At 37.4% G+C, this 25,581-nt stretch overlaps 1 protein-coding gene across 1 annotated transcript in view; it reads right to left on the bottom strand.

Moving 5' to 3' along the window:
• Window positions 1-25,581, bottom strand: part of ABCC6 (ATP binding cassette subfamily C member 6) — a 59,507-nt gene that overhangs the window by 7,144 nt on the left and 26,782 nt on the right. The window contains exons 11-25 of the mRNA XM_051961163.1: window positions 24,553-24,645; window positions 23,439-23,642; window positions 20,753-20,899; window positions 19,458-19,539; window positions 17,410-17,479; window positions 15,455-15,581; window positions 13,575-13,751; window positions 11,115-11,282; window positions 8,824-8,998; window positions 8,178-8,247; window positions 5,367-5,475; window positions 4,722-4,929; window positions 2,565-2,875; window positions 1,468-1,667; window positions 226-352 (exon numbers count right to left, since the gene is read on the bottom strand). Of these exons, the coding sequence (XP_051817123.1) occupies window positions 226-352; window positions 1,468-1,667; window positions 2,565-2,875; window positions 4,722-4,929; window positions 5,367-5,475; window positions 8,178-8,247; window positions 8,824-8,998; window positions 11,115-11,282; window positions 13,575-13,751; window positions 15,455-15,581; window positions 17,410-17,479; window positions 19,458-19,539; window positions 20,753-20,899; window positions 23,439-23,642; window positions 24,553-24,645 (2,268 nt within the window). The remainder of the gene's footprint in view (window positions 1-225; window positions 353-1,467; window positions 1,668-2,564; window positions 2,876-4,721; window positions 4,930-5,366; window positions 5,476-8,177; window positions 8,248-8,823; window positions 8,999-11,114; window positions 11,283-13,574; window positions 13,752-15,454; window positions 15,582-17,409; window positions 17,480-19,457; window positions 19,540-20,752; window positions 20,900-23,438; window positions 23,643-24,552; window positions 24,646-25,581) is intronic.

Here is a 25,581-nt window from a genome sequence, read left to right as displayed (position 1 = left end):
TCTCCTTCTACCTGTCTTACTAATACTTCTCTATTTTCTTTGCTGGATGGAACTTCATCCAGGCTATTCCTGCTACTGTGAGTATTCACTCACTAAGGGTTCTATTTTGAGACTTTTTCTATCTCTACCATTTCACTTGGTGATATCATTGGCCCCTAAGGTTTTAGTTATCATCCCTATGCAGATCTGCTTTTCCAGCCCTAACTTCTCCTGACCTTACATTACCTGGAGAGTCACTGACACAGAAAACCCTACAATTCCGGGACTGAGATGAGGCTTGCTGAACACAGCGAAGAAGGCAGCAGAGAAGATGAGAATATTTCCTAGGAGTTCCATATTGGTTGCCAGCCACCTGTTTGACCCAAGAGAAGAGGTGTTTTTTTTTCAACCCATGGAAAGACTATTTTTTTCACATGTTTCTATATTATTTCATATCAATCCTTTGGGTAGTTTATCCCATATAGAGATCTTGGTGGTAACAAGGCCTAATGCGATCAGTACATGTGCCCTGAGACATAGCAACTTTGGAAGACTGAGAAAACCTTGGGATTCTCATGATTAAGAAATTCCAGCCTAGCATTGAAAGCCAATCACTCCCTTTTTCTACACAGGGTACATCTGTGTGAGAGACAGATGCCAAGGGAAAGACTCCCTCAAGAATTCTGCAGTTAAATGACACACGGCAATCCATATTCTGTTTCACTGCTTTTGCATTGACTAAACCCATTGCTGGAATGCTTTTTCTCCCCATACCCATCTCATTCTTAGAACCCTTAACTTCATTCAACACACAGTTCAAATACCATCTTCTCCAGAAGGTTTTCCCAGGTTTTCTCCCCACCATGCAACAACTAGTACCTTTTTCTCTAAGGTTCTCTTTCATATGTTTCAAATGTATATTGCATGTGTCTATTTAAACACATATATGTTGTTTTTCCCATTAGAATGTAAGATTCTTGAAGGAAGGGCTTGAAGCACAGTGAGAAATTAATTATATGTCTGTTAGTTTATAATAAAAGTAGTGCATGGGCTCTGCTACAGCCCTTATCAGGGACTAGCCAAGTAAGAAAGAGGCTGAGTTGTGGCCCAATTAGAGATGAGGAAGTTTAGGATGACTCAGAGTATATCTCTAGTTACTTGACTCTGTAAAGCAGTTTTTAGCTCCTTCTCAGGGAAGAAAACGTTCTTATCCCATCCCACAAAATAGGTGACTATCAAAGCCTTATTGACTTTGCCATCAGAAAAATCACTGACTAATTGATCTTGGGCGATTACATATTTCCATATGGGAAATGTTAAAAAATAAATTGGAGGAATCACAAAGGATAAACCTGTTTTGGTATATGAGACAGGAGAAGAAAGGAAAGATGACCAGACTATAGATCTCATATTCTTCCCAAACCCAATGCAGGTTCTGATTGCACAGCCCTCAATTCCCCTTCTCTTTTCTTTAAACATCTTTCATACCTGTCAGCAACCAGCCTGGGGAAGCTGGCTCTCTGGTGCTCATCTATCCGCAAATCATTCTGTGCAATAAACTGGTCCTGAGCCTGGAAGGCCCGAATCACAGCATTCCCTTGGAATGTCTCTGAGATGTGGGAATAGATGGGTGAGCGGCTAGCTGACTCCAAGCGCCTTAGCTGGCATGAACTGGCAATATACAGGCTCTGAAGTCAGAAGGAACAGACAGATGTCTTCATGGATGAGTAGGGGGAGACAATATCCCTGCCCATAATATAGCAGGATTTAAGAGTTAAGATAAAGGATTAATAGAAATTATCATGGCAGGAGTGCTGGGCTGGGAAGATGGGAAATCTGAATTATAGTCTTGGTATGTTTTCTCATCAGTGGAAGACCTTAGTGTCAAAAACATTTCCAGGTTTGAATTTCCTCAGTTGTCACTGACCCCCTAAGGACAGCAAGGAAGGCTATTCCAAAAGTACCTAGAAATGGCCTGTTGTTTGCTGAAAGAAATTGGAGAAATAGCTCTTTCACCCCAAGAAACACTTCTTTAGTGTTTCATATAAGCCAAGAGATGACCATAGTTATATGAAAGATGATAATTTACTATTTTTTAGTTTGTTATGAATGAAAAACTAAAAATTTCAGTATGAAAATAGAAGATTAACTTTAAAGTAAAACTGACAAAACTGAGGGTTATGAGAGATAATGGAATAAACTAAGGAGGACAAATTTCCTGACAGATCTGTGAGAACAGATGAGAAGCTATTTATGGGCAAGAGCTCACAGATACTCTTGGGATAGCCTTCCTTGCTGTCCTCAGGAGATCAGTGACAACTGAGGAAATCCAAACCTGGAAATAATTTTGACACTGTCCAAGATCTGCCACTGATGCAATAACATATCAAGACTATAATTCAGATTTCTCATTTTCCCAGCCCAGTGCACTAGCATGTCTGTCTGTCTGTCTCTCTGTGTGTGTGTGTGTGTAATGAGAGGCTATTTTTGAGATTCTAAAGTACTAGGAGGGATGAGTGATATGTGACATTGTGTTTTGCCTTCTCTTTTCTTTCTTGGAATTATGTGTTCACTGGGTTCCATACCTGAAGCCCAATGTAGAGAGCTATGAGAGGCAGGACTACCAGAGCAGCCAGTGGAGTAGTTACCACTACCACCAAAATCACTTCCAAAAGTCCAAATAGAAAGCCTAAAAAAGACTTGAACTTGTCTGGGATCACAGCATCGATGGCATCAGTCTCTTTAGAGAAGCGATTGAGCAAATTTCCTATAGGGGTCTGCTCAAAGAATGTCATGGGGGATCGGGCCACATCATGCAGAAGCCCTTGGAACAGCTGTTGAGATGCTCGAACTCCTCCCAGTAGGACAACTGCAATGGAGCCAAACCTTCCAATGGCTGAGACAAAAAAAAAAAAAAAAAACAGGAAATAAGAATTCATGGTGCTGACAAAACATGTGGATTAAAATCCTGACTGCCATTTGATATTTGTGTGACCTTGGACAATTTATTTAATGTCACTAGGGCTTAGTTTCCCCATCTGCAGATTGAGAGAATTGGACTATCTTCTAAAGTCCCACCTAGTCTTCCATTTATGAACCTATAACCCCAAGGGTACCTATAGGCAGAACAACTCTAACTGAGGGAGGGAGAAAAGGGGTGGGAAGTGGTAAAGGGCTAGAAGGTTCTTTTAGCGAAGACTGTTTATAAGAGCAGTGCAGATGTAAGTGATTTGTAGTGTCCACAGGACACTATGTTGTATTATTTGTAAAGTCCTTTTCAGCCCTAACAGGCTGTAATGAAAAAACAGATTAAGTGACTTGCCCACAGAGCTAGTAATTGATCTGCTCCAGGACTGGGACCCAGTTTTCTCTGGGCTTCACTATCATGTATAAAAGGAAGACAGCACCTTTAATGCCTGTTAAATTAAAGGTGTGAAAGTGCTTCCAAAAAGGCAAAGTACTAATCATATGTAAAGTGGCTTTATTGGTGATACAGAACTTGTGACAATTTACAAACTAATTTAATCTATGAAAAAGGGGGGAATATGCATTTATGTAGCATCTACTATGTCAGGCTTTGGGCTAACTAAGCACTTTACAAATATCTCATTTGATCTTCTCAATAAACCTGGGAGGGCAATGCTTTTATTATCTCCATTTTATACATGACAAACAGAGCCCAAGTGGCTTTTCCCAGATTACGCAATAAGTATCTGAGGCCACATTTGAACTCCAGTCTTCTTGACTCAGGACCATTGCTCTATCCACTAGGGTACCTTGCTGTCTAGGAAAGGGTTAATTAAGCAAATTCAAAAACATGAACAAAATGGCTAGGGTAAGAGTGAGCCTACTAAAGAAACCAAACTGTTTAATAGCCTCAAATACCTTAGAAGCTACAGTTTTACATAATTGATATAATTATAACTCTGCCTCATTTTTTCATTAACAGTTTACCCAAAGAACTCTGATAGTCCTTAATCTTTCTTGACCTTAGTTGCTTCATGTAGTAAATTAAGAGGATTAAACAAACAACCTCTAGCATTTACTATGATCCAATATTTTTATTAATTTATATATATATATAATATAAATAATAATAATAAATTAATCCCAATTATTATTCAGTCCAAATTTAGAATCCTGAGTTATGATAGCTAGAAGGGGCCATCTAATCAAAACCCCTCACTGTTCAGATGAGGAAAATGAGACCTGGATAAATGAAGTAACATAGCTAATTAGGCCCAGAGACAGCACTATTTGAATATAATAAAACTATATTTCTTTAAAGATTATCCTAAATTCAATTAAATGTCACAAATACAGAAAGTATCTCCTCCCAGTTAATTATAAAGTATAAGGTGGTGATGTATTTTTAAATATAAAAAAACCCAGAAAATTGTCAGGACCCACTACCCTATGTACCAATTTGTGTATGTTATTAGAGAGGTGATAAAATACATGATCTAGAGACTTCTTTGATTCTTGCTGTCAATTCCTCTCTAATGCATAGAAAGACCGTGGGAGTCTTTTTTCCTAAACCACAAGGATTAGGACAGAATCCAAACCGTATTCAGCTGGGCTTTTGATGAATGTTGGGGAAAGGAAAGGGAAGAATGGGTAAGGGATAGTTGAGGCAGGCCAGTGGTAACCAACCCTTCTGAAGAAAAGAGAGCTACAAAACACGTATGGGAATGGATTAGGAGAGTGAAAAAGGAAATGGAGTGAGAACAGGTTAGAAACACCTTGGAAACAGCCTAGGAGACCAAAGACCCCAACCCGAAGTCCTGTGTGCTGCTGGGTTCCGTTCATGATGGGGTCATCTGCCCAAAGACTGAGCCAGTAACCACGGGAGAAGGAGACCACTTGCTGACAGAGAAATAAAAACACCACGGAAAGGCAGATTGGTGTCCCCACTGCTCTCAGGTAGGCCAGGTACAGAGTGGCATTCACCTGAAACACATGACAAATGGAGCAAGAATGGGAGGGGGATAGACATAAAGGGAAAGGGAAAAGAAGGGGAAGGAAACAGAGTGAAACAGAGGGGGAGATAAAGAAAAAGAAAACCTTCAGTTAAACTTCTGGAAACATTCTAGGGCAAGAAATGAGCATTCTCAAGTCTACCAACTAATCATTTGCTCCTATAAGGATGAAGTTTCTTCTCTAAGTCAGAGCCCCTACCAGAGTCATTACATTCTTCTCTCTGAAATAGCCCTCCAGTTTTATATCAAGGTGTTCTATTGTCTTTTTTCCCTGTTGCTTTTTAATGAAAACATATTTTTTAAAAGTTTAAAAACATTCAGTAATACAGTGAGCAACAGGGCTCTCATTGGTTAAAGGCCTAGAACAGCAACTGATTAGTGGGGGAGAATAAAAGAAACAACTATTACCCTGCCATATTGTACTTTGTCCCCTTGGGTCAGCTGTCCTGCCATCTTGGTGCCCTCAGCCTGGCTCCGGGAGGTTGTGCTATCTTTTCCATGGTAGTCCTCCATGGAGCTGCAAAATAGGACCAGTCATTAAGTCAAATTTAATTTCTGAATCTCTCCCTAATGGGCCATCTATACTAGCATTTTAAGATTACAATTTCCCTAAATTTGGCTTAGAATAGAATCAAGGACCTTTGAGAGAAGCTCTCTAAAATTATCTCCTGCACAAAATAAAATGAAGGTAGATATTTGGCGGGGAAGGAGGGAGGCAGTATTTGTGCAAGATTTGGGAATCTTATTCCTAATATTCCTAATAAACACAATCTCAATATTTCATGTATGGATAGATTTTAAACTTGTAGTGTAGATAAAGATTGAAAGACAATAAAAACACACATTGGCCACTCATGTTCCCTTTATGGGACATCTCTGAGTCAAACATTCATTCATTCTGCATCAATTCATCAATTCTACATCGTTTTCCTTTTCTCCATCAGTTTTCTAAGTTGATTATTTGTTTAAATAAGGCTGTCACAGTAGGGATGCCACAACTATCTGTGTCTTGAAAGCTAAATATTTACTTTGTTTACATATAATCTGAGATATAGTGATATTTTAAAGACAAATTAATTAATTTCATTAAGGATTTTTACTCTATCATATCAAAGGAAAATATTTGATGAACTTGATATCCTGGTACAAAATGTAAAAACACATTTACTTTAGAAATATTAAATTTTAATAAATTTATAATGTGAGGTAAATAAGGCAGGGATCGTTAAGTAGTTTTTAAAGATGAGGAACTGAATGTCTGAGAGGGTAGTAAGAGAATTGGGGCAAATAGGTGGTACAATGGAGAAAATGACAGGCATAGAACCAGAAAGACTCATCTTCTTGATTTCAAATCAGGCTTTAGAAACGTATTAATTGTATGACCCTGGGCAATTCTCTTAACCCAGTTTGCCTTAGTAAAATGAGTTGGAGGAAAAAAAAAGACAAACCATGGTAGTATATTTACCAAGAAAATCTCACATGGGGTTATGGAGAGTCACACATGACTGAAAAGCATCTGAACATGAACATGAGTAAGAGAATCAATTTTGCCACCCAGATTTCTTACCCTCTAGCCTAGTATTCTTTTGCACTGCTTCAATACTTTCATTGATCAACCTTGTAAAGGTAAAGGTTTTTATCACATATAATTAGATTTGGGAATAGAAAAAATAAAAACAAAAATTGATGAATTTTCCTAATTGTTCTGTGCTGCTTCTATAGACATTATCAAACTTTGGATCTTTGGGTCCTGCTATATGCATAGCATAAATTTATTATCATCTAACATATACAGAATTTTAATGGGAAAAGATTTCTTTAAGGTACCTAAAATGTGACTTTACCCACTTTGATGTTTATTGTAGTTTTGTGATCCATATACAATCATAGTCTTACTTATGAGACAAAAATGCTTTTCTATGTTGGAATGAAAAGTCAAGAAGTTTAATGTCTGTTGCAAGTTTACAAAACTGACAGGATTTTTTTTTCAGCTATCCAAGGCCACTGTTTGGATCTGACTTGGGTACTTATAAATGTAGCCTTTAAAAGTCTTGGGCCCCAGCCTTTGAGCACATCCGGAAACACCCGCCTTGTAGGAAAAAAAAGGGGGGTGTCCCCGGAGGAACTCTCAACATTCTTCTTCCACCCCTAATTTGGAGGGTATTTATCCCACTAACTCTTAGTTAACAGTTAAGTGCCAATCTTTTAGATAGGACCATTTCCCTTGTTCATTCCCATACATGCAATCATGTGGGTCCCTTTATCTCATGTGGGAAACTGAATTGTTATATCCCAAATCCCACTCCTGCTCATTGTCACTAGGATAAATCCTTGAAGATGTCCTTGAAGGGGCTTCCTTCTCCCTGCTCCTGACTTCAACAAAAGTCTATTTCTCATATCTGATCCAATTCTCATGTCTGTCATAGTGTATATTCATCATTGTGTTCACTGATACCTTGGTATCAGTTTCTCTGAAGAGAAAATGAATCTCCCAAATGCAGAGTTATAAGAAGTAAACTAGAACAATCTGTCTACTAACTAAATAAAGTGGTATTGCTTATGCCAAAACATGGCAAAAAGATCAGTGACTTTTTTTCCTTTCTACAAGTAAAGCATTAGATTCTATAAGGGATACAATCGAGAGTAAGATAGAACCTATCCTTAAGAAATATATAATCTATGCTTGCCATCTTGGGAAGGGGAGCAGAAGGGAGGGAGAAAAATTTGAAACTCAAATGCTTATAAAAATTAATGTTGAAATAAATTTTACATGTAATTGGAAAAAATAAAATACTATTTACATTTTTTAAAAAGGAAATGTATAATTTAGCAATAGGAGTGGGAAGGAGGGCAAGACAAGTACATAAATAATTATAGTGTTAAAGGAGGCTGTGATAGACAGCCCATAAGTAGTACACATGTAATCCTTATATAGACAGAGGCTGAAGACTTCCTCTTGGAAAGGCAAGTTAGATCCTCAAAGGGCTACTAGCTACATCTCTCTATTAAGATTCCTAACTTCTTTAGGAATTTAGAGAAAGAGTAAATAACAAAGGAAAAAAGAGAAAATGTTGGAGATTTTTGATTAATATGACTATCTCTATTTCCACTTCTCCCCTTCCAAACCAAGAAATGTCAACTGGTTCTGGGAGCTTCTGAAGTTTTTTGAATTTGTGTGTACTTTTTCTGTCTTGGGAATGTTATGAAGGCAACACTAACCTGTCTGGTTTTCCTGCAGCCTCACTTTCTGAAATGTTCCTGGAGTTCTTAACTTCTGACAGCTTCATTTCTGAAAGAAGCATTTGGGGAAAATGAAAAGTTCCTCCTAAGAGCTGTCTCAAAGAATCAGTGAGACTTTAGAGGTTTGATGCAGTCCTAGAGGACTATTTGCATATTCACCTCTTTCCCTTAGGTGGAAGCCTAAAGAGACCTTCCCTCCAAAAGAAAGAGACAGATATATATGTGTGTATATATATATATATCTATAGATATATAATATATATATAGATAGATATAGATAGATAGATAGAGAGAGAGAGAGAGACAGAGACAGAAAGACAGAGAGACAGACCCAGAGAGAGAGACACAGAGAGACAGAAAAAGAAAGAGATAGAGACAGACAGACAGAGAGAGAGAGACAGAGAGACAGAGAGACAGAGAAAGAGAGAGAGAGAGAGAGACAGAGAGAGACAGACAGAGAGACATAGACAGAGAGAGAGAGAGAGAGAGAGAGAGAGAGAGAGAGAGAACAGAGGAGAGAGACAGAGAGAGAGAAAGAGAGGGGGGGGGGAAGAGAGAGAGAGAAAAGGAAGAGAGACAGAGACAGAGTGAATGCTCACCCTACAGTCTATGTTGAAGGAATTACCTTGGCTGTGATTGACATCTTCCTGTTTTGACTGTCCCAGAAAGTCTACAAAAGCACCATTCCTCTGTAGTAGCTCTTGATAGGAACCACTCTCAGCAATTATTCCATCTGCCATCACAATAATGTGATCAACTTGTGGTAGAATGTGGACTGCATGGGTCACAAGAATGCGAGTCTAGGAAAGACAGAAGATTGAGTTATGTGTATAGGTTAAAAAGGTGCTTTGAAAAATAAATTATAAACTTAAACAATAAATATGAATATTTCAATATACAAAAAATAGGGGATTGTGCATGAAACTGTGGACTTCCATTATACGTATTTTTTTTAAGAAAAGTGTTCATCAAGATCCAGATTAGTACAAATTCTTAAATCTAAGTGGTTCCATATATTTTAATTTGCACTGTTTGAAGTTATATAAAATAAAGTAATTGGTTTCAAGCCAATGGACCATTTTACAGTTCTCTTTATTTGTAACAATTGGAATCCAGCTGTAGATTAAATTTTACATTAGGGCAACACAATTTCTATATTAAAGACAAAGTTAGTAACTTAGTCTCCTGTAATCCTCCCCTTCCCCCAAACTTCTTTTTGGACAGAGATAACTGGAAAAATGTGTATTTAGGAAAGACACTCTCTGACCTTAGAATTTTTGCTCTCAGGTTCATAGAATCATAAATTCAGAATTGGAAAAGACGTTGAAGGACAACTAGGTAGTGCAGTGGATAGAGCCCCAGATGTGGAATCAGAAGAACCTAAGTTCAACTCTGACCTCAGAGTTGGCATTGGCTGTGTGACTCTATATGCAGATCACTTAAACCCAATTGCCTCCCCCAGACCCCCGCCAAAAAACCTAGGAAGTCAGAAAATTCAATCACATCATTAAGTGACTTGCCAGCATCACACAGTTTGTAAGCATTTGAAGCAGAATTTGAACTAAGATTCTTTTGACTACAAATCCTACACTCTACTCACATATAGAATCTTAAAGAACTCAATGATCTAAACCAATTCCCTGTAGTCAATATTGCCCATTAAATATCCAAAAAATATAATTTTCCCTATGCACAAGGATTTCTGGAATTGAATTTGAGGATTACTATTCTATATATATCTGCATGCAGGCATATAAATGTGTGTGTTTATTCATATACTTCAATGTGTAGTGGCCTACTTTTATATTGCTGAACAGTATGTAATCAAAATTGTATTCTCTAAATCTTATTCTCCCATCGACTTCCACTGTAATTTTAGAGATTCTTCCTATTTATTTCTGCTTGATCCTCTTGGTAGCAGTTTCCAAGTTTCTAAGCTCCATGTTACTTTGTCTAAAGGTCTATCAGTAAACACTTAAATCCTCAAGATTAGATCAAATATTTAAAGGAGCTCCCATAGTGAATAACCTGAACAATATTCTAACTAGGTCAGAGTGACTGGAATTTTACCCCAGGGTGTTGAAATTTACTTGTCCTCCTTCAGTAGGCAAAAATAACTAAGTTTAGCAACTAGTTATCAAGAATATTTAGTTTAAAAATGAAACTAGACTTTTCTCTTGGTCTTCCAGATTCCCTTCCCCTATATTTGTCTTGTTTCCTCATATGATGGCAGACTCTGTGGTTGAGATAGAGTTGGAAGCCCTAGATCTCTATATTTCTTTCCTCTGGAGCAATGTCCTAGGGCTTGTACCCTGAGGTCCAAAATCTTTATTCCCCCTGCTGCCCAATTGAGTTTATCTTAAAAGAAAAAAAGATTTTTATTATGTCTACATTTTGTAGGTCAGGGTGGTCCAGGGTAATTTTATGGTATTTGATTTAGTTATTAGAATTTTTAGTGATAGCTTTGGAAGTGAATGCTCCCCCCATTTATCATTTTAAAAAATTTTGAAGTTACAGCTATTAGATTTTTCTCAAAGTGCTTATGTAACTCATGCTTATGTAACTTAAAATTACTTAAAATATGAACACACTCTATTGCCCATATGTTTTCTTTGTTGTATTAATGAAATATGAAGTCATTGAAGACAGAAGATATTTCCTATTCATGTCATAACAACTTGAAGGGTCTTTCATATTCTGTAGATTGTAAATAATTATATAGTGCCAGAGGGGGGAAAAAGAGATACTTTTGTTCTTCTCTTCCTTGAGGGAGAGGGGAGAAGACAAAAAAGGTCAGAAACGATAGGACAATGAGATGGGGATTTGAAATGGATGAGGGCCGAGTCCTGTTTAATTCTAGTCTAAAAATCTCTGGAATTGGGATAGATGGACAAGGGTCCCCTTTGGGTACAATACCATTCCCTGGAGCAATCCGGATGGCCCAATGACATGATCAAAGATATGCTGGCCAACATGAACATCTAGGGCTGCCAGAGGGTCATCCAATAGGTAGACAGATGCTTTCTTGTACACAGCACGAGCCAGACTCAGCCTCTGCTTCTGGCCTCCAGAAAGGTTAATGCCCTGAAGAGGATCCAAAAGACAGGGTTAGTCTTGAACATCTTTACATCTCTCTGTTGAGGTAAGCTGGGATATCCTTTGGCTTAATTAGTTTCCCTCTGGCCTTGTGATAAAAAGAAAACTAGCTATTAAGTCCCCTCAAATCCCTGAGAAAGACTAAGGTTTGGAATACAGAGGACAACTTCCCAGATCTCTCCCCAAAAAGAAATCCAAAGAAGATAATCCAAATCAAGAACTTGAAATCCCAACTTAGAATAAGGAAGTGAAAACAGTGGTTTCAGAGAGGTATATTTTGGCTTCTGTGAAATCTCTGAGGAGAAGATGTAGCAGTTTATAGAATCAGAAACATTTTTTAAAATATGAAAACATGAATCAAGTGAAATGGAGAATAGAACCCTGAATTTGTAGGAAGACTTGAGTTCAAATCCAGACTCACATACTAGACCACGAAGAAGTCACTTGATCTCTGATCACTTGATCTTATAGTCCTCATCTATAAAATGGAGATGATAATAATAGCACCCACCTGCCAGGGTTGTTGTGAGGATCAAATAAGATAATATTGGTAAAGGGTCTTACAAAATTTAAAACATCATGTTATCCAATTATTTCAGTCATGTCCTGTTCTTCATGATCCCATTTTGGGGTTTTCGTGGCAAAAACACTGGAGTGGTTTGCCACTTCCTTTTCCAGATGAGGACACTGAAGCAAGCAATTAAGTGACTTACCCAGGTTCGCATAGCTAATAAGTATCTGAGGTTGTATTTGAACTCATAAAAATGAGTCTTCTTGATTCTAAGCCCAGTACTCTATCATATTGTACTATACCATACAGCTGTCCCTTAAAACATCATAAAAATACTAGTTATTATATACGACAAAACTTTTCTTTAAAAAAAAAATGAACAAGTATTTTTTGAAGTTATCCTTCTTGGCTATAAGAATCATTCATTTTAAGAGCTAGAAGAAATCTTAGAGGTCATCCAGTTCATTTCATTTGCAAATGAGACAACTGAGATCCAGAGAGTGACATAGATTTAGGGCAGTTGATTCTACTATGTTACTATATTGTTTTGAAAAAAAAGGAAGAGGATAAACCTTTGCTGTCAGCACTAGGAACCTTGCCTAGGTTGGTGGGAAAGTCCTGAGACCTAGCTCAACACATATGGGTTCAAATTCTAGCCATGCTAACTAGCCATGGAAAGTCCCTGGGCCTCATTTTCCCCCATATGAAATAAGGGAGTTGAATTAGATGATCTTTAAGATCCTTTCTTGCTCAATTTGGACAGTTAGATAACACAGTGGATAGAGCATTGGGCTTGGAATCAAGAAGACTCATATCCCTGAGTTTAAATCTGAGCCTCAGACACTAGCTGTGTGTTCCTGCGCAAATCATTTCACCTTGTTGACTTCAGTTTCCTCCCTTGTAAAAGGAGGTAGAGAAGAAAATGGCAAACCAAAACCATTCCAATATCTCTGCCAAGAAAATGCCAAATGAGGTCACAAAGAGTCAGATATGATGAACAACTTGCTCTAATTGTGTGATCCTAGAAGAGGACTTACCAATGCTTAAACAGCTGGTTAATGGAGCTACCTTCTACAGGAAGCCTTTCCTAATCTCTCAGTACCAGATCCTTCCCTCTGCTGAATATTTTCTATTTATCCTCTACTTAGCTTGTTTTTACACATGAGGTTTCCCCACCATGAGATTGTGACTTCTTTGAGTTTAAGGAACCACCTTTTTTTGTCTTTCTTGGTATCCCAACAACCTCAGCACAATGACTGGTCCATAAGAGTCATTTAATAAATGCTCGTTGACAGAGTGACTGTACTGGACTACAACACAGCTCTTTCAATTTCCAGTTGTCAGAACAACTTTCTATACTGCATTTTTGCTACATGAATCTTTTTTTCTTTTTTTCCCTGTTTCCTAACCCATCATTCCTTTTTACAATATTCTCATTTTCTTTATTCTCATCATCATTAATTTCTAGAAATGACTTACCTTTACCAAACAATGTCTTCAGATATCACTTAGATTATGCAGGGGCAGCTAAGTGGTGCAGTGGACAGAACATGGGACTGGGAATCAGAAAGACACAAGCTCAAATCCAGCTTCACACACTTAGTAGTTTTGTGACTATGGGTAAGTTACTTAACTTTTCTTACCCTCAGCTTCTTTATCTATGAAATGAGGATGACAGCACATCCTCTACTAGTGAAAAAGCTAGAGAGAGCCCAGGGTTTGCCTTCTCTGATAATTAGGAAGGCACTGAGATGTGAGAGCTGACTGACCTGTTCACCTATCTCTGTGTGGATTCCAGCAGGAAAACTTGCAATGTCTGGATGCAATGCACAAGCCCCCAGAACTCTGTCTAACCATTGAACATCTAGATTCTGCCCAAAGCACACGTTCTCGTCCACAGAAGCATTCTGGATCCAGGCTTCTTGGGGTACATAAGCCACTGAGCCCTATGGAGGAAACAAACCCAAATAGCATATATCCCAAGGAGGGCAAAGATGGAAAAAAAATTTCCCATGACCACCAAAATATTTATAGCAACTTATATAGCAAATTATAGCAAATTTGTGGCTACAAAGAACTGGAAACAAAAACAAAAACAAAACAACAGGTGCCTATTGAATGGGAAAGGGCTACACTAATTGTGGCACATGAATTCAATGGAATATTACTGTGCTGCAAGAAATGACAAACATTAAGAATTTGGAGAAGCATGTGAAGATTTGTATGAATTGATGTAAAGTGAAGTGAGAACCAGGAAAACAGTATGTCCATGAAAATAACAACGCAAATAGAAAGAGCCACAGTAGCAGCAGCATCAAAACTCCATGCTGTAAAATTATAATGATCCTAAAGAATAGACATTAGAAGACACTTCTCTGTGTTTCCTTCTAAAGTTAGGAAAGTATTAGCATAGACGAGGTTGTACCTGAGAACTCCCTCTAGACTGTTGGGTCTAGTCTTTGGTGCCATGTCTTTTAAAAAAAAATCTTTTGTTCTTATATCATTTTTATTTCATGAGATATATGTTTCTCTTCCCTGCATCAGAGATCTATAAGGAAGGAAGAAAAGGAAATAAGGAAGGAAAGGATAAAAGGGAGGGTAAGGAGAAAAGGAAAGGAGAGAAGAGAAGGAAAGGAAAAGAGGGAGGAAAAAAGGGAGAGAGGAAGGAAGAGAGGAAGCAAGGAAAAAAAATGAATGGACAAAGATAGGGAGGGAGAAAGACATCAATTGAATCTTAACAGTATATGCAATGTTCCACAGTGGGTACTGTGATTTAAGCAGGACACCACTAAACTACATTGTGCCTAGAGCCTGGTGATAAGGATGATGAAGGGGCTTAAAACCATATAAGATGAGCTAGATGCTCAAACCTGGACAGATTTAGATGAACTTATTCAAAGTTAAATGAGTAAACCAGAAGAACATTGAGCAACACTGTAATATGATCAACTGAATAATTTGGCTATTTTAAGCAATCCAGGATAATTTTGAAAGACTTATCATGAAAAATCTAAATACAGATTGAAGCTCACTTTTTTTTAAACTTTGTTTTTCTTGAGTTTTTATTTTGGTCTGTTTTCTTTTATAAAATTATTAATATGAAAATCTTTTACTTATACATTTTATACACATGTATAACCTTTAGCAAATTGCTTGCCTTCTCAATGAGGTTGGTTGGAAAGGAGGGAGAAAATTTGGAACTCAATTTTCATAATGAATGTTTAAAATTGGCTTTTATACTTAATTGGAAAAAATAAAATGTTAAATTAAAAAATTTCCCTAAAAATCTTTCAACCACATATGAGATTTGGTTTAAGAAGTAAGCTTAGAGAAACTCCTTAAGTGATACTAGATAAATGGGACTCTTTAATCCAATAATGTTAGGCATGACTGGCCCTATTTTATGAATGCAGAAAATAAGGTCTGGAAAGTTTAAGTAACTTGCCTAAAATCACAGAGCTAATTATGGTGAATCCAGGATTAGAATCTAGGTCTTCTGATTTCCACTCCTGAGTTTCTTCTGGGAATTCCTGATTGCAAACACTTGCAAATTTGAAGAATATCTTTGTTTGGGGGCTGAATTCCTACAGCATCTTTTTCTAGGACATGCCTTAATATTCCAGGACATACTTTAATGTTCAGGACATACCTTAATCTTCATATATCCCTCCAATTTGGGCAATTCCCCTAGGAGGGCTGACAGCAATGAGGACTTCCCTGAACCCACTGAGCCAATTACAGCAAACAAGGAGCCCCGTGGTACAGCCAAGTTTATTCTGATAAAACAGAGGGAAAATAAAGAAAAACATGGGAATGGGAGCTAGACTCTTTGGGTGAGAGATCATAGGCTCAATCTTTGAAAATAAAATGAAAGTGTTAATGATCCAAATAATAATCCATGCAGATTAATCCTTCCTAGATTTTACAGTTTTTGACCCACCTCTGGATCTGCAGAGAACATCCTGGAGTGGTAGCCAGACAGCCACCCATGTCCCATGTCCCAATCCACGGCCAACCACTATTACCTACAATCACATTCACTTAAGTTCAACAAGAAGGCATTAGGTGCCTACCAGTACAAGGGCCTCATGGGAGGAACTGGGAATAATACAAAGACAAAAATGATTTTATAAACCCACATATATTTCTTCAGGCTTCTTTTTCCTCTCCATCATGATCACCTTTCAACCACCCTGGGCAATATCTGGCAATGGAATGAGAGAAACTAGACTATTGTGAATATATACTGGATGTACCTCTGTTTCCTGAAATAGTAATGATAATAAGTGATTTTTATGAGTGAGGCTCAATATCCTCCTTTTTCCTATAAATAAATTTTGTCATAAATTCTCACCAAATGATTGCCTTAGGAATGTGGACCTGGACCAAGGGAGTGCTTGGGAACTATGGACTAAGCAAGTAAAAGAAAGGGTAGCCTTTTTGTAGGTACATTTAGGGAGGTGTGAGCTACTGATTGCAACCTTTACTTCTCATCCCAAGATTGTCCTGATCTCAAGCATCATGTAATAGCTTCCTTAAAAGAAATGCTAGAGAACACTAGAAAGTTACTAGACTTCTTTTAGGGAACCCGTAGTGGGAAATCTGGCAGCTATAACGAAACTGTGGTGACTGGGGCTTTGTCCTCATGATATGACAATTTAGAAAGCATAAGAATTTATAATGTGTATTTATCAGAAGTTGGGAATAATTTAAATTAGCATCTAATCAAAATTAATAATTTGATAAGTAGGAAACTACCTGATGGCTTCCATTGTTAATACACACCTATAATATATGACAATGAAGTCCCTTTTTTGTTTGACTAAATTTATCTTAAATAATGAATAACAATGAATAATGAATACACAGCAAGATATTTTCCTCACATCGTGAATTATAGGGTGTTAAGGACCATGCCTAGGTGAAGAGGAAAGTCAATTCTCCTAGATCCTCCACAGCTGTGAATCAAAAACTTGAAGGAGTTGCAAAGCAGCCTTTGCAGATGTTCCTTGTGGATTGGGAATGAAATAAATTGAAGTCAAGAGGGAAGAGGAGAGAGATCAGACAAAGCAACTACCTCTCAGTTTCCTTGTATCATCATCATCCTTTCACATGAAAAGATTCATTCTACAGGTCTGAGTTAGACCTCCAGCAGCCACTGGCAGATGGCTCCTATATCACAATAATAGGGTCTGTTTGAGAACATTGGGTCTATTTTATGTTACATTCTCTATGTGTCAATAATTCTTGTTACACTTGTTGTCAACATTTGCTTGCCATCCATCCAAAGAGGTTTTGCCTCTTTTGGTCTGTTTCTTCTTCCCTTATGAAGGAAATTTAGCAAATGCCATAATGGAGAGATGACAATTGCCTGCTTTCAATACTTCCTTGAGATCCATTACTAGAGAATAAGAAATAAATGGGCTGAAAATATAAATTCTCCTTATCGGAAAAAGAAACAAACCCCCAAATCTCTAGAGGATTAAAAAAAAGAAATAAAATCACTCAGGTTCAGTAAAGGTTTGGATTTGAAAAACATCATTCCTTGTTTTTTTGTGTGTGTTTTTAGAGTAAAAAAAAGTTTATAGAGAAATCATTCTATACCTTTGCAGGCAGGGAGAGCTTTCCTGGGACCATGCAAAAGTGCCATCTTGGACAGAGATGCACTCCTTCCCTGTGACACAAAGACTTCTTTCAGCTTTGAGGATCTGTTTGCACATTATCTTGGTTCTTTAATTCCTCTTCCTCCTACTATTCTGACACTAGTCACTTGTCCCTGAACCTCACTTTCCTCATTTGTAGGTTGAACTCAAAGGCCTCCACTATCCCTTCCAGCTACCTATTGTTTATTATTTATTATTATTATTATTACCTTTCTGCAGAGATGAGATGAGGATATTAGGAGCAGGAAGAAAGGAGTTTGGAAACTTTAATTTGGTTTATTAAAAGTTCTGGTGAAAGGGTTAGTAAGAGATGGAGATATGGAATCAGAGAGAGGGAACTGAAATAAGAAGCTATAGTAGGTACAATTTATGTGTTTATATTTGGCTTCTAAACACTGATTGTCCTCTCCTGCTTCCTCTTCTCCACTCTGGCCAATGTCTAGTTCTTAGTAAGTCTTTAAAAATACCTATTGATTAAAGTTTGAGGTGTCATCAGTAGATTTCTCCTCTTCATACTAACATATAAATTACTGATAGCACAGAAAACTGTTTACATTGTTTAATATCTAAGAAATCTGTAGAGACATTCAGAGAAAAGGGAGGGAGTTCACTCTAAAATGGAGAGAATAATTCCAGGGAAGCATTTTGTGTCTTTCTCCAGGAATCTATTAATAATGTTAGGCAGCAAGGAATATTCTCATTTAGAAACTTGTGGGAGGTTATTGTAAGGGAGAAAATGACAGAGAAATGAGATGCCATATAACCAGGGTAGTCTCATGTGCTGAAGAACATATTGTGAACTAGAGAAGTCATTTCTTCCCTGCTGACTCAGTACCATGATCACAGAATCACAGATGAGTTAGCAGGGATTGTAGAGGCCATCTAGTTCATGGTCATTCAATCTGAGGTAAATCTGAATCCTCCGCTTCCGAGGTCCATGACTATGTACTACCAGATGACTGGTAGTCTATGAGAGTAGGTCAAGGTTCCCATTTGGACTTTCTGATGCCAGCTAGTCTCATCAAGGACATTGTTCTACTTAATTTCAGGGGGTCCAAAGATCTATCCTTTGCCTAATAGGACTAAAAAGTCATCCCATTCTCTTTTTTTCCAAAGGCTCTACCAAGCCATTGTTTTTCTTCTCTTGCTTTTAGCAATGTTAAGTCAGAGTTCTCTGCTGGGGTCCTCCTGAGTTCTCAACTAAACTCAGAGGTTCCTCTTTTTGCCTTCTGGTCTAGCCTCATGGCAAATGTCTCTAATCCTTAAGAACTCTTTCATGAAATTTCTCAAGATTAAAATGGATACATTAATTGAAAAAGTTCAAGTATCATTGAACTTTTTATTGGTCTTTAATTATAACATCATTTCTTAGTGTATTTGTGTGGGGTTGAGTTTGAGAGAATGGAGAAAAATGGTGAATAAGTACTACTTGAGATTTGAGGGAAATAGAGGAAACTAATTTATTTGGGATTCAGCAATATCTAGGAAAGAGCTGAATTTTCAAAATGTACTTTTGAGTTCCAATACTTGAAAATTTAAAAATAGAAATCATTTAAAAATGTATTTGCTTCTGTACATCTTTATCCTTTTCTTGATGACTCAGTTCTCACATTATGAACAATGACTATCATGTCTTAGGATTTACTGAGGAATGTAGGGCTAGATTATACAGTGTTTTTTGAGTTTTTGTACTTGCTTTTTATACTTTTTCAGATTCCTCTCTTGATATTATACATCACTTTTGGCCTTGTTCAGTAAGATATCATTCTCCTGTCATCCTCCCCACAATTCTAAGGTCACACAAACACAAACATACATATACATCAAAGGTGAAATAAAACTTAGCTCTTCCTGAGTCCAAGAATAACTCATTATCTATCATAACATATTGCCTTGCCTTTGCACCTCAAGGTATCTTTAAATTGCGGTTGACTAGTATTAAAACTTAAAACCCTCAACATGGATTTGTAGGCTAAGCTCAGTACCTACCCATGGGTCTTGTATTAATTGCTCTGGGCTCTATCTCTTCCAGATGGAGGAAAGCAACTAGGCGAGCCAAGGAAACCCAGGCCTGGGGAAAAAACCAAAATTCATCGGTTGAAGACCAATATAAGAGGAAAAGGAAGACTGTTCTGATGCAAATCCTGAAAAATGTATCTCCTTTATCAGTTAAGGAAGAACAAAAATGAAGGAGGAATTATTCTCATAGGAAGAACTCTAGGAATTATGAAACCAGGATCGTCCAATTTTGCCTCTAGGTAGCTATGTGATCTTGATCCCATTACCTCATTTGTCTGTTCCTGTTTCTCCATCTGCAGCAGATTATGACACCATCTATCTTACCTATTTCATTAGGCTGTTATAGAGCAGAGAAAAGATGCAAGCAAATAATGCCTACAAGAACATTTTGAAATAATAGCAAATGTAAGCTATTACCTAGTTTTCCACTTAATTAAAGTTGTTTTTAGAACCTGTCCTTTTGGGGAAGAGAAAAATAAGGATAGAGTGCTCTCTGTCTTGGATGGGGATAAGTTGATTTCTGTCTCTACAAAAGGAACTAGTGGCTATAGTTAACACAAAGTCGCAACCAATGGCATGGATGTTCCATGAAACAGGTTTTGGGGGGCCTCATAATCGATGTGCCTCTTAACTTTTCTTTTACCCATCTGTCTTGCTCAATCTTCCCTTCTTCCTCCTCATTTCTTCTCTCTACTTTTCTCCTCTATTTGTATCCTCATTCTGAATTATTCTTTCTAAGGAATCTATTCTCTTTTCAATCTATTTCAATCTTGTTTATTGGTCTCTTATCCTTCTCACACCTCCTAAATATGACTATTCTCCAAAGACCATCTTTGGTCCTCTTTTCTTCTCTTTGTACAGTTTTTCCTCTGGCAATCCTTTACTCCCACGGCTTCAAGGCTCATTGCTAATGCAACTAAATTGAATGAGAGAGCTCACTTGGCTTGATCAGATTCATGGGTTTCACTTTAAGAAAACCCTATATACAAAAGTATGAGTTTACAAAACATGATTATGTAGATAATCTGTATCTCTAATCTGGACTTCTATCCCTCAAGTGACAAAGTGTCTTATTTACAACTGCCTTTTAAACACCTCTGCCTGAATATTCTATTAGCACCTTAAACCCTAATATATCACAAATAGAAATCTCTCCCAGAACTTGCTCCTATCTGCAAATCTTCTAGATCTATTAATGGAAAGAGATTTGAGGGTTCAATAATGACTTAATTCAATGAGTGCTGACTTTTTCACTCCTGTCTCACCTGGAAGATGGTATTAATGGAAAATGGCAGGAAAGCTTGGGCCCTATTGAGAATGTTGATGATTGTCAGAGCCACAAAAACTTTTTCAGCATCCAGGACATGCTTCTCATCTGTCAGTGCATGAACAGCAAACATGACCAGGGCAACCTAGAAGAGACCCCCCAGAAGGAATAGTGAGTAGAATTATACAAGAAGAAATTCTTCACCCTAAGAAATTAGGCCTGTCCTTGGGAATCCTGGGACAGATTATTTTATGTTAAATAGCTTATTTAGGAATAGAATCAGCCTATGTAAAAGCAAATGTCTACTTGGTATTATGTTGTAGTGGAAAGAGTCATAGGGTTCCATTTAGCTTTCTTTGTGAATTTGTACAAATTTCTTTTCCACTCTGGGAGTCAGTTTTCTCATATCTGTAAAATGAAAGGAGTGAACTATTTGATTCCTAAGGGACCTTCTAGCTCTAATATTCAAAGATTCTTATATGGTTTGTTTTGAATATACAAGGAAAAAGGTACCTTAGTCTAAGAAATTCTTTTTTACCTGCCTGAATCTGCATCATGAAATTTCTTTTACTCATTTCTTTAGGTTAGAGGTTTTAACCTTGTTTGTATCCTAGATCCTTGGCTATTTCAGAGCTCCCTTCTCAGATTAACATTTTTAAGAATAATTTATAATTGAAGAAAATCTAAATTTTACATAGAGATTGGTAAAAATAAATGCAATTTGAGGTTCTAAGATAGTGAAAGATGAAGAATTATTTTAGAATATAAATGTCAGCTTGGAAAAGTGACAAACTGAATCAGAATTAGCTTTTAATATCTTTTATCTTTTACAGCATTAGTTTTTTTTCCCTTTCTATATAATGTTAAGGAAGGGATAAAATTTAAGAAATCATCTAATCTAACCATGCTATTTTACAGATGAAGAAACTGAGCCCCAGCAAAGGGAACTGATCAGTCACATGTCACACTTCTACTTAGTGATGAATAAGACCAGAACTTGGTTTTCTTGATTTCCAGGCCAGTAATTTTCTCATCATATAATAAATAATCTTAGTTGAGAGCAAGGTCCTCAGTGGCAATATCTTGACTCTATTACTAGAATATAAGTAGAGGACAAAAACTAGGCCATTAATTAATTAAAATTATGCATGGAGGAAAATTATGCATAAAAGGAAGGCCAGAAAGATGTAAAGGAAAACAGGATAGTTTTGAAAGCTACAGTTTGAATATTTTATAATTAAAAATTAAAATACATAAAAGAAATTTGCAGTTTTATGTACAAATCTGTCTTACTATATATATTAGAATAGCCATTTTATTTGTTGTTTTTAACTTCCAAATAAGAATAGGTTTAAAAATTATGTAGTACCTACAAATTATCAAGGACCTACTAAGTGTCATGGGCAGTTAGGTAACACAGTGGTTAGAGTAATAGACCTGCAATCAGGAAGACCTGAGTTTAAATTTGGTCTCAGATGCTTACTAGCTGTGTGACCCTGGGCAAGTCACTTAATTCAGTTTGCTTCAGTTTTCTTCTCTATAAAATAAGCTTGAAAAAGATATGGCAAATCACTTCAGTATCTACGTCAAGAAAACCCCAAAAAAGCCTTATGAGGAGTCGGACATGATTGAAACAACTGAACACATTAAGAGCCACATTATGATCATCTTACCATTTTTGTGTGATGAACACTAAAGATCTGAATTCAGATGCTCATACCTAGAGCTTTGTAGTAGATCTCTAGTAGCTATCTTTTGAAGACATGAAAGGGATAAGGAACAGGGAGAAGAAATTAGGAAATGTTTCTTAGGGAGGGCATATGCATTAGTGGAGAATACTAGATAGCCTGGAGAAATCATGAGGCCTCTGAGCACCTGGGGGAGGGGTATGAGCAAGGACAAATTTTGCTTGGATTAGGATGGATTCAGACTATTTTAATCTATACACAAAATGCCAGAAATGTGGCTAGTATAGTAGGAGAAATGATGACCTAGTCTCTGGGCTTATTTTTATGGAAAAGCAGAAAGGACTTAGACTTAAAAAAAAACAGCAGTTATTGGATGAGTGGCCATTATGTGGATAATTGCCTAGACAGTCAGGCTTTCAGAGTTTAATAACTAAGAGGCAAAGGAAACACTGTCCATGAGCTAGAGTGAAGTCTCTAGCAGAAAACCCAAGTCCCTGGACCTGGAAATTTAATCTAAAAAAAAAAACAGATTGATTCTGTGGACACTAACTAAAGGTAAACATATAAGTGAGGGTTCATGAGGGGTTTTGATGGATACTGACTCACCCAATACCTTGAGCATCTCTGGAAAACCACCCTATACATTGGATGCCTTTTTTTTTTTTTTGCTTTAAAATTTTCCCTAGTGACCAGCAGCTAGGGATGGGGAGAGGCAACTGTTTAGGTATTTTTAGTCATTTAGGTATTTTGACTATATTGGACCTTTGTGACCATGTTGGGGTTTACTTGGCAAAGATATTGGAATGAGTTGGCCATTTCTTTCTCCAGCTCATTTTACAGATGAGAAAACTGAGGCAAATAGGGTAAAGTGACTTGCCCAGGGTCACACAGTTAATAAGTATCTGAGGCTAGATTTGAACTCAGAAAAATGAGTCTTCCTGACTGGTACTCTATCCAGTGAAGCACCCAACTGGCCCCAGAAGGTAACTAAGTTACCAGAAATGTGGACAAGTGGAAGGACACCAAAGACACTGTGAAGAGGAACCCAGAATTCTTCAAGGCCTGAAGTTCTCCTCTACGGATACTTAGGATCTTCTCCATAAAAGCTTCTTCCCAGCCATGTAACTTGATGAATTTCATGTTTCTGAGAATGGAATCTGTTAGCCGGGCCCGATGGTCTTTATGCAGCATCTGTTCCTCCTGAAATAAATACAAAGGAGAACATGGGGAAATATAAGGCAAGATCATGGAGATAATAATTATCAAATGGGACAAATCCAGTTTCTTTAGGGAGATCTCAGTAAAACAGGTGGTTTTACATGCAGTTCAGGACATTTCTCACCTGAAAAAATTATTCACTCATAATAATAAAGGGTATTGGGAAAAGGTAGTGAAGCAGCTAGAAACCCAAAGGATGGAGCTCTGGGGCCTGGAGTCAGACACTTACTGTGATGCTGTGTGATGCTGGTCAAGTCATTTAACTTTTGTTTTCCATAATCCACTGGCAAAGGAAATGGCTTTACCCCTTCAGTATCTTTACCAAGAAAAACCCATGGACAGTAAGGTCCATGGGGTCATAAACAGTTGGACACAACAGCAACAAAAGTAGGAGTGGTTAAATATGTTTTCAAAGTTTTAAAGCATTAGAAAGAGCCTTACTAATGCTTGAAATGTTTAAATATGTGTCTGGCAGAGTAGAGAGAAGAAGGCCAGCCTTGGAGCCAGAAAGGCCTGGGTTTAAGCTCTGCCTCTCTCACATACTGTTATGTGACTCTGGATAAATCCCTTAATTTCTCAAAACTCTAATCATTTCTTGAAGACCATAAATTGCAGAAAAGGTGTTGACCTACACTAGTGGGAGCTTCTTCACCCAGGAGTTCACAGTACCAGTGAAATACTAGGTTCAGTTTTTGCTGCTCAGAGAGAGCAATGTGGATCTTTGAATGGATTAAGGGTCACTCCCGGAGCCAGCAAGATCCAGATTCAAGTCCTTACCTCTGTCAAACCCTAGCTGTGTGATCATGAACAAATTGTTGAATTTTTCAGTACCCAAAGAAACTTCGCCTGGGAAACAGGACCATCATCAGCCCTGGAAAAACTCCCCACAAACCTGAAAACGGCTCCTTTTCTTGGTGATGATGAAATTCAAAGGAAGAAGGATGAGGAAGACAGCAATGGCAGTCAGAGCAGACGGACCTAAGAGCTGAAAGATAGGAAGATATCAGATCTAAGACTCCCCCAAACTCTTAAGTTTCATGAGTATCTATTTGCCCCATAATGTGCTGTTTATAGTTTAAAAAAAAAATGTTTGGTAGCTCAGAAATAAGGCAGTGAGAAGCCAAGCTCAAATCCCTGAAAATTTCCCAGCTCATTAAGTAATAGATGAAGTCCAGATATAATCTAGGGAGATGTTTATTCACATAATAAAAGAGTCCTTAAATTGCTTGTTATTATTGTTATTCAGGTGAGTCTGACCCCATTGGATCCCATTTGGAGTTCTCTTGGCAAAAATATTGAAGTGGTTTGCTATTTCCTTCTTCAGATCATTGCACAGATGAAGAACTGAGACAAACAGGATTAAGTGACTTTCTCAGATCACAGAGTTAGTGTCAAAAAAATCAGTCTTACTGATTTCTGGGCTACTACAGATCAATATGTACTAGATCAAGGACGTGAAGACCTGGATTTTACTTTTGTTTCTTACCACTTACTAGCCTTGTGATCTTGGGCAAGTCACATAATCTGCATGGACTACATTATTCTCATTTGATCAAATGGTGTTTAGGTTGAAATACTCACCCTTTTTTTCTCTGGACAACTCATCTCTGGCAGATAAAATCCTGAAATTCTATTGACACATATCTCTAAAGAAAATTTCTTACATTCCAATAATTCTTTTAGTGAATAGTTCTTTGGTTAGTGAATATCTTCTTATTATTTCAGGGACTCAACACAAAAGAATACTAGAAATCTAGAAATATTTCAAACACTTCATTGGTTGGAAATGAAAGCATGGAATGCAGTTTATTTATGCAATAGTGCCACCTGTTGGCCATAGGGAAGAGTAGCCTGTACTCCAAATGGGAAGTTTGTCCCTGTATAAATAAATATCAATGCAGGGAGATATTTAGGAGAGGTA

Source organism: Antechinus flavipes, chromosome 1 (genome assembly GCF_016432865.1).
Source record: "Antechinus flavipes isolate AdamAnt ecotype Samford, QLD, Australia chromosome 1, AdamAnt_v2, whole genome shotgun sequence".
NCBI lineage: Eukaryota > Metazoa > Chordata > Mammalia > Dasyuromorphia > Dasyuridae > Antechinus > Antechinus flavipes.
Note: the sequence above shows the minus strand (reverse complement) of the source record. Positions and strands in the feature narration are given on the sequence as shown.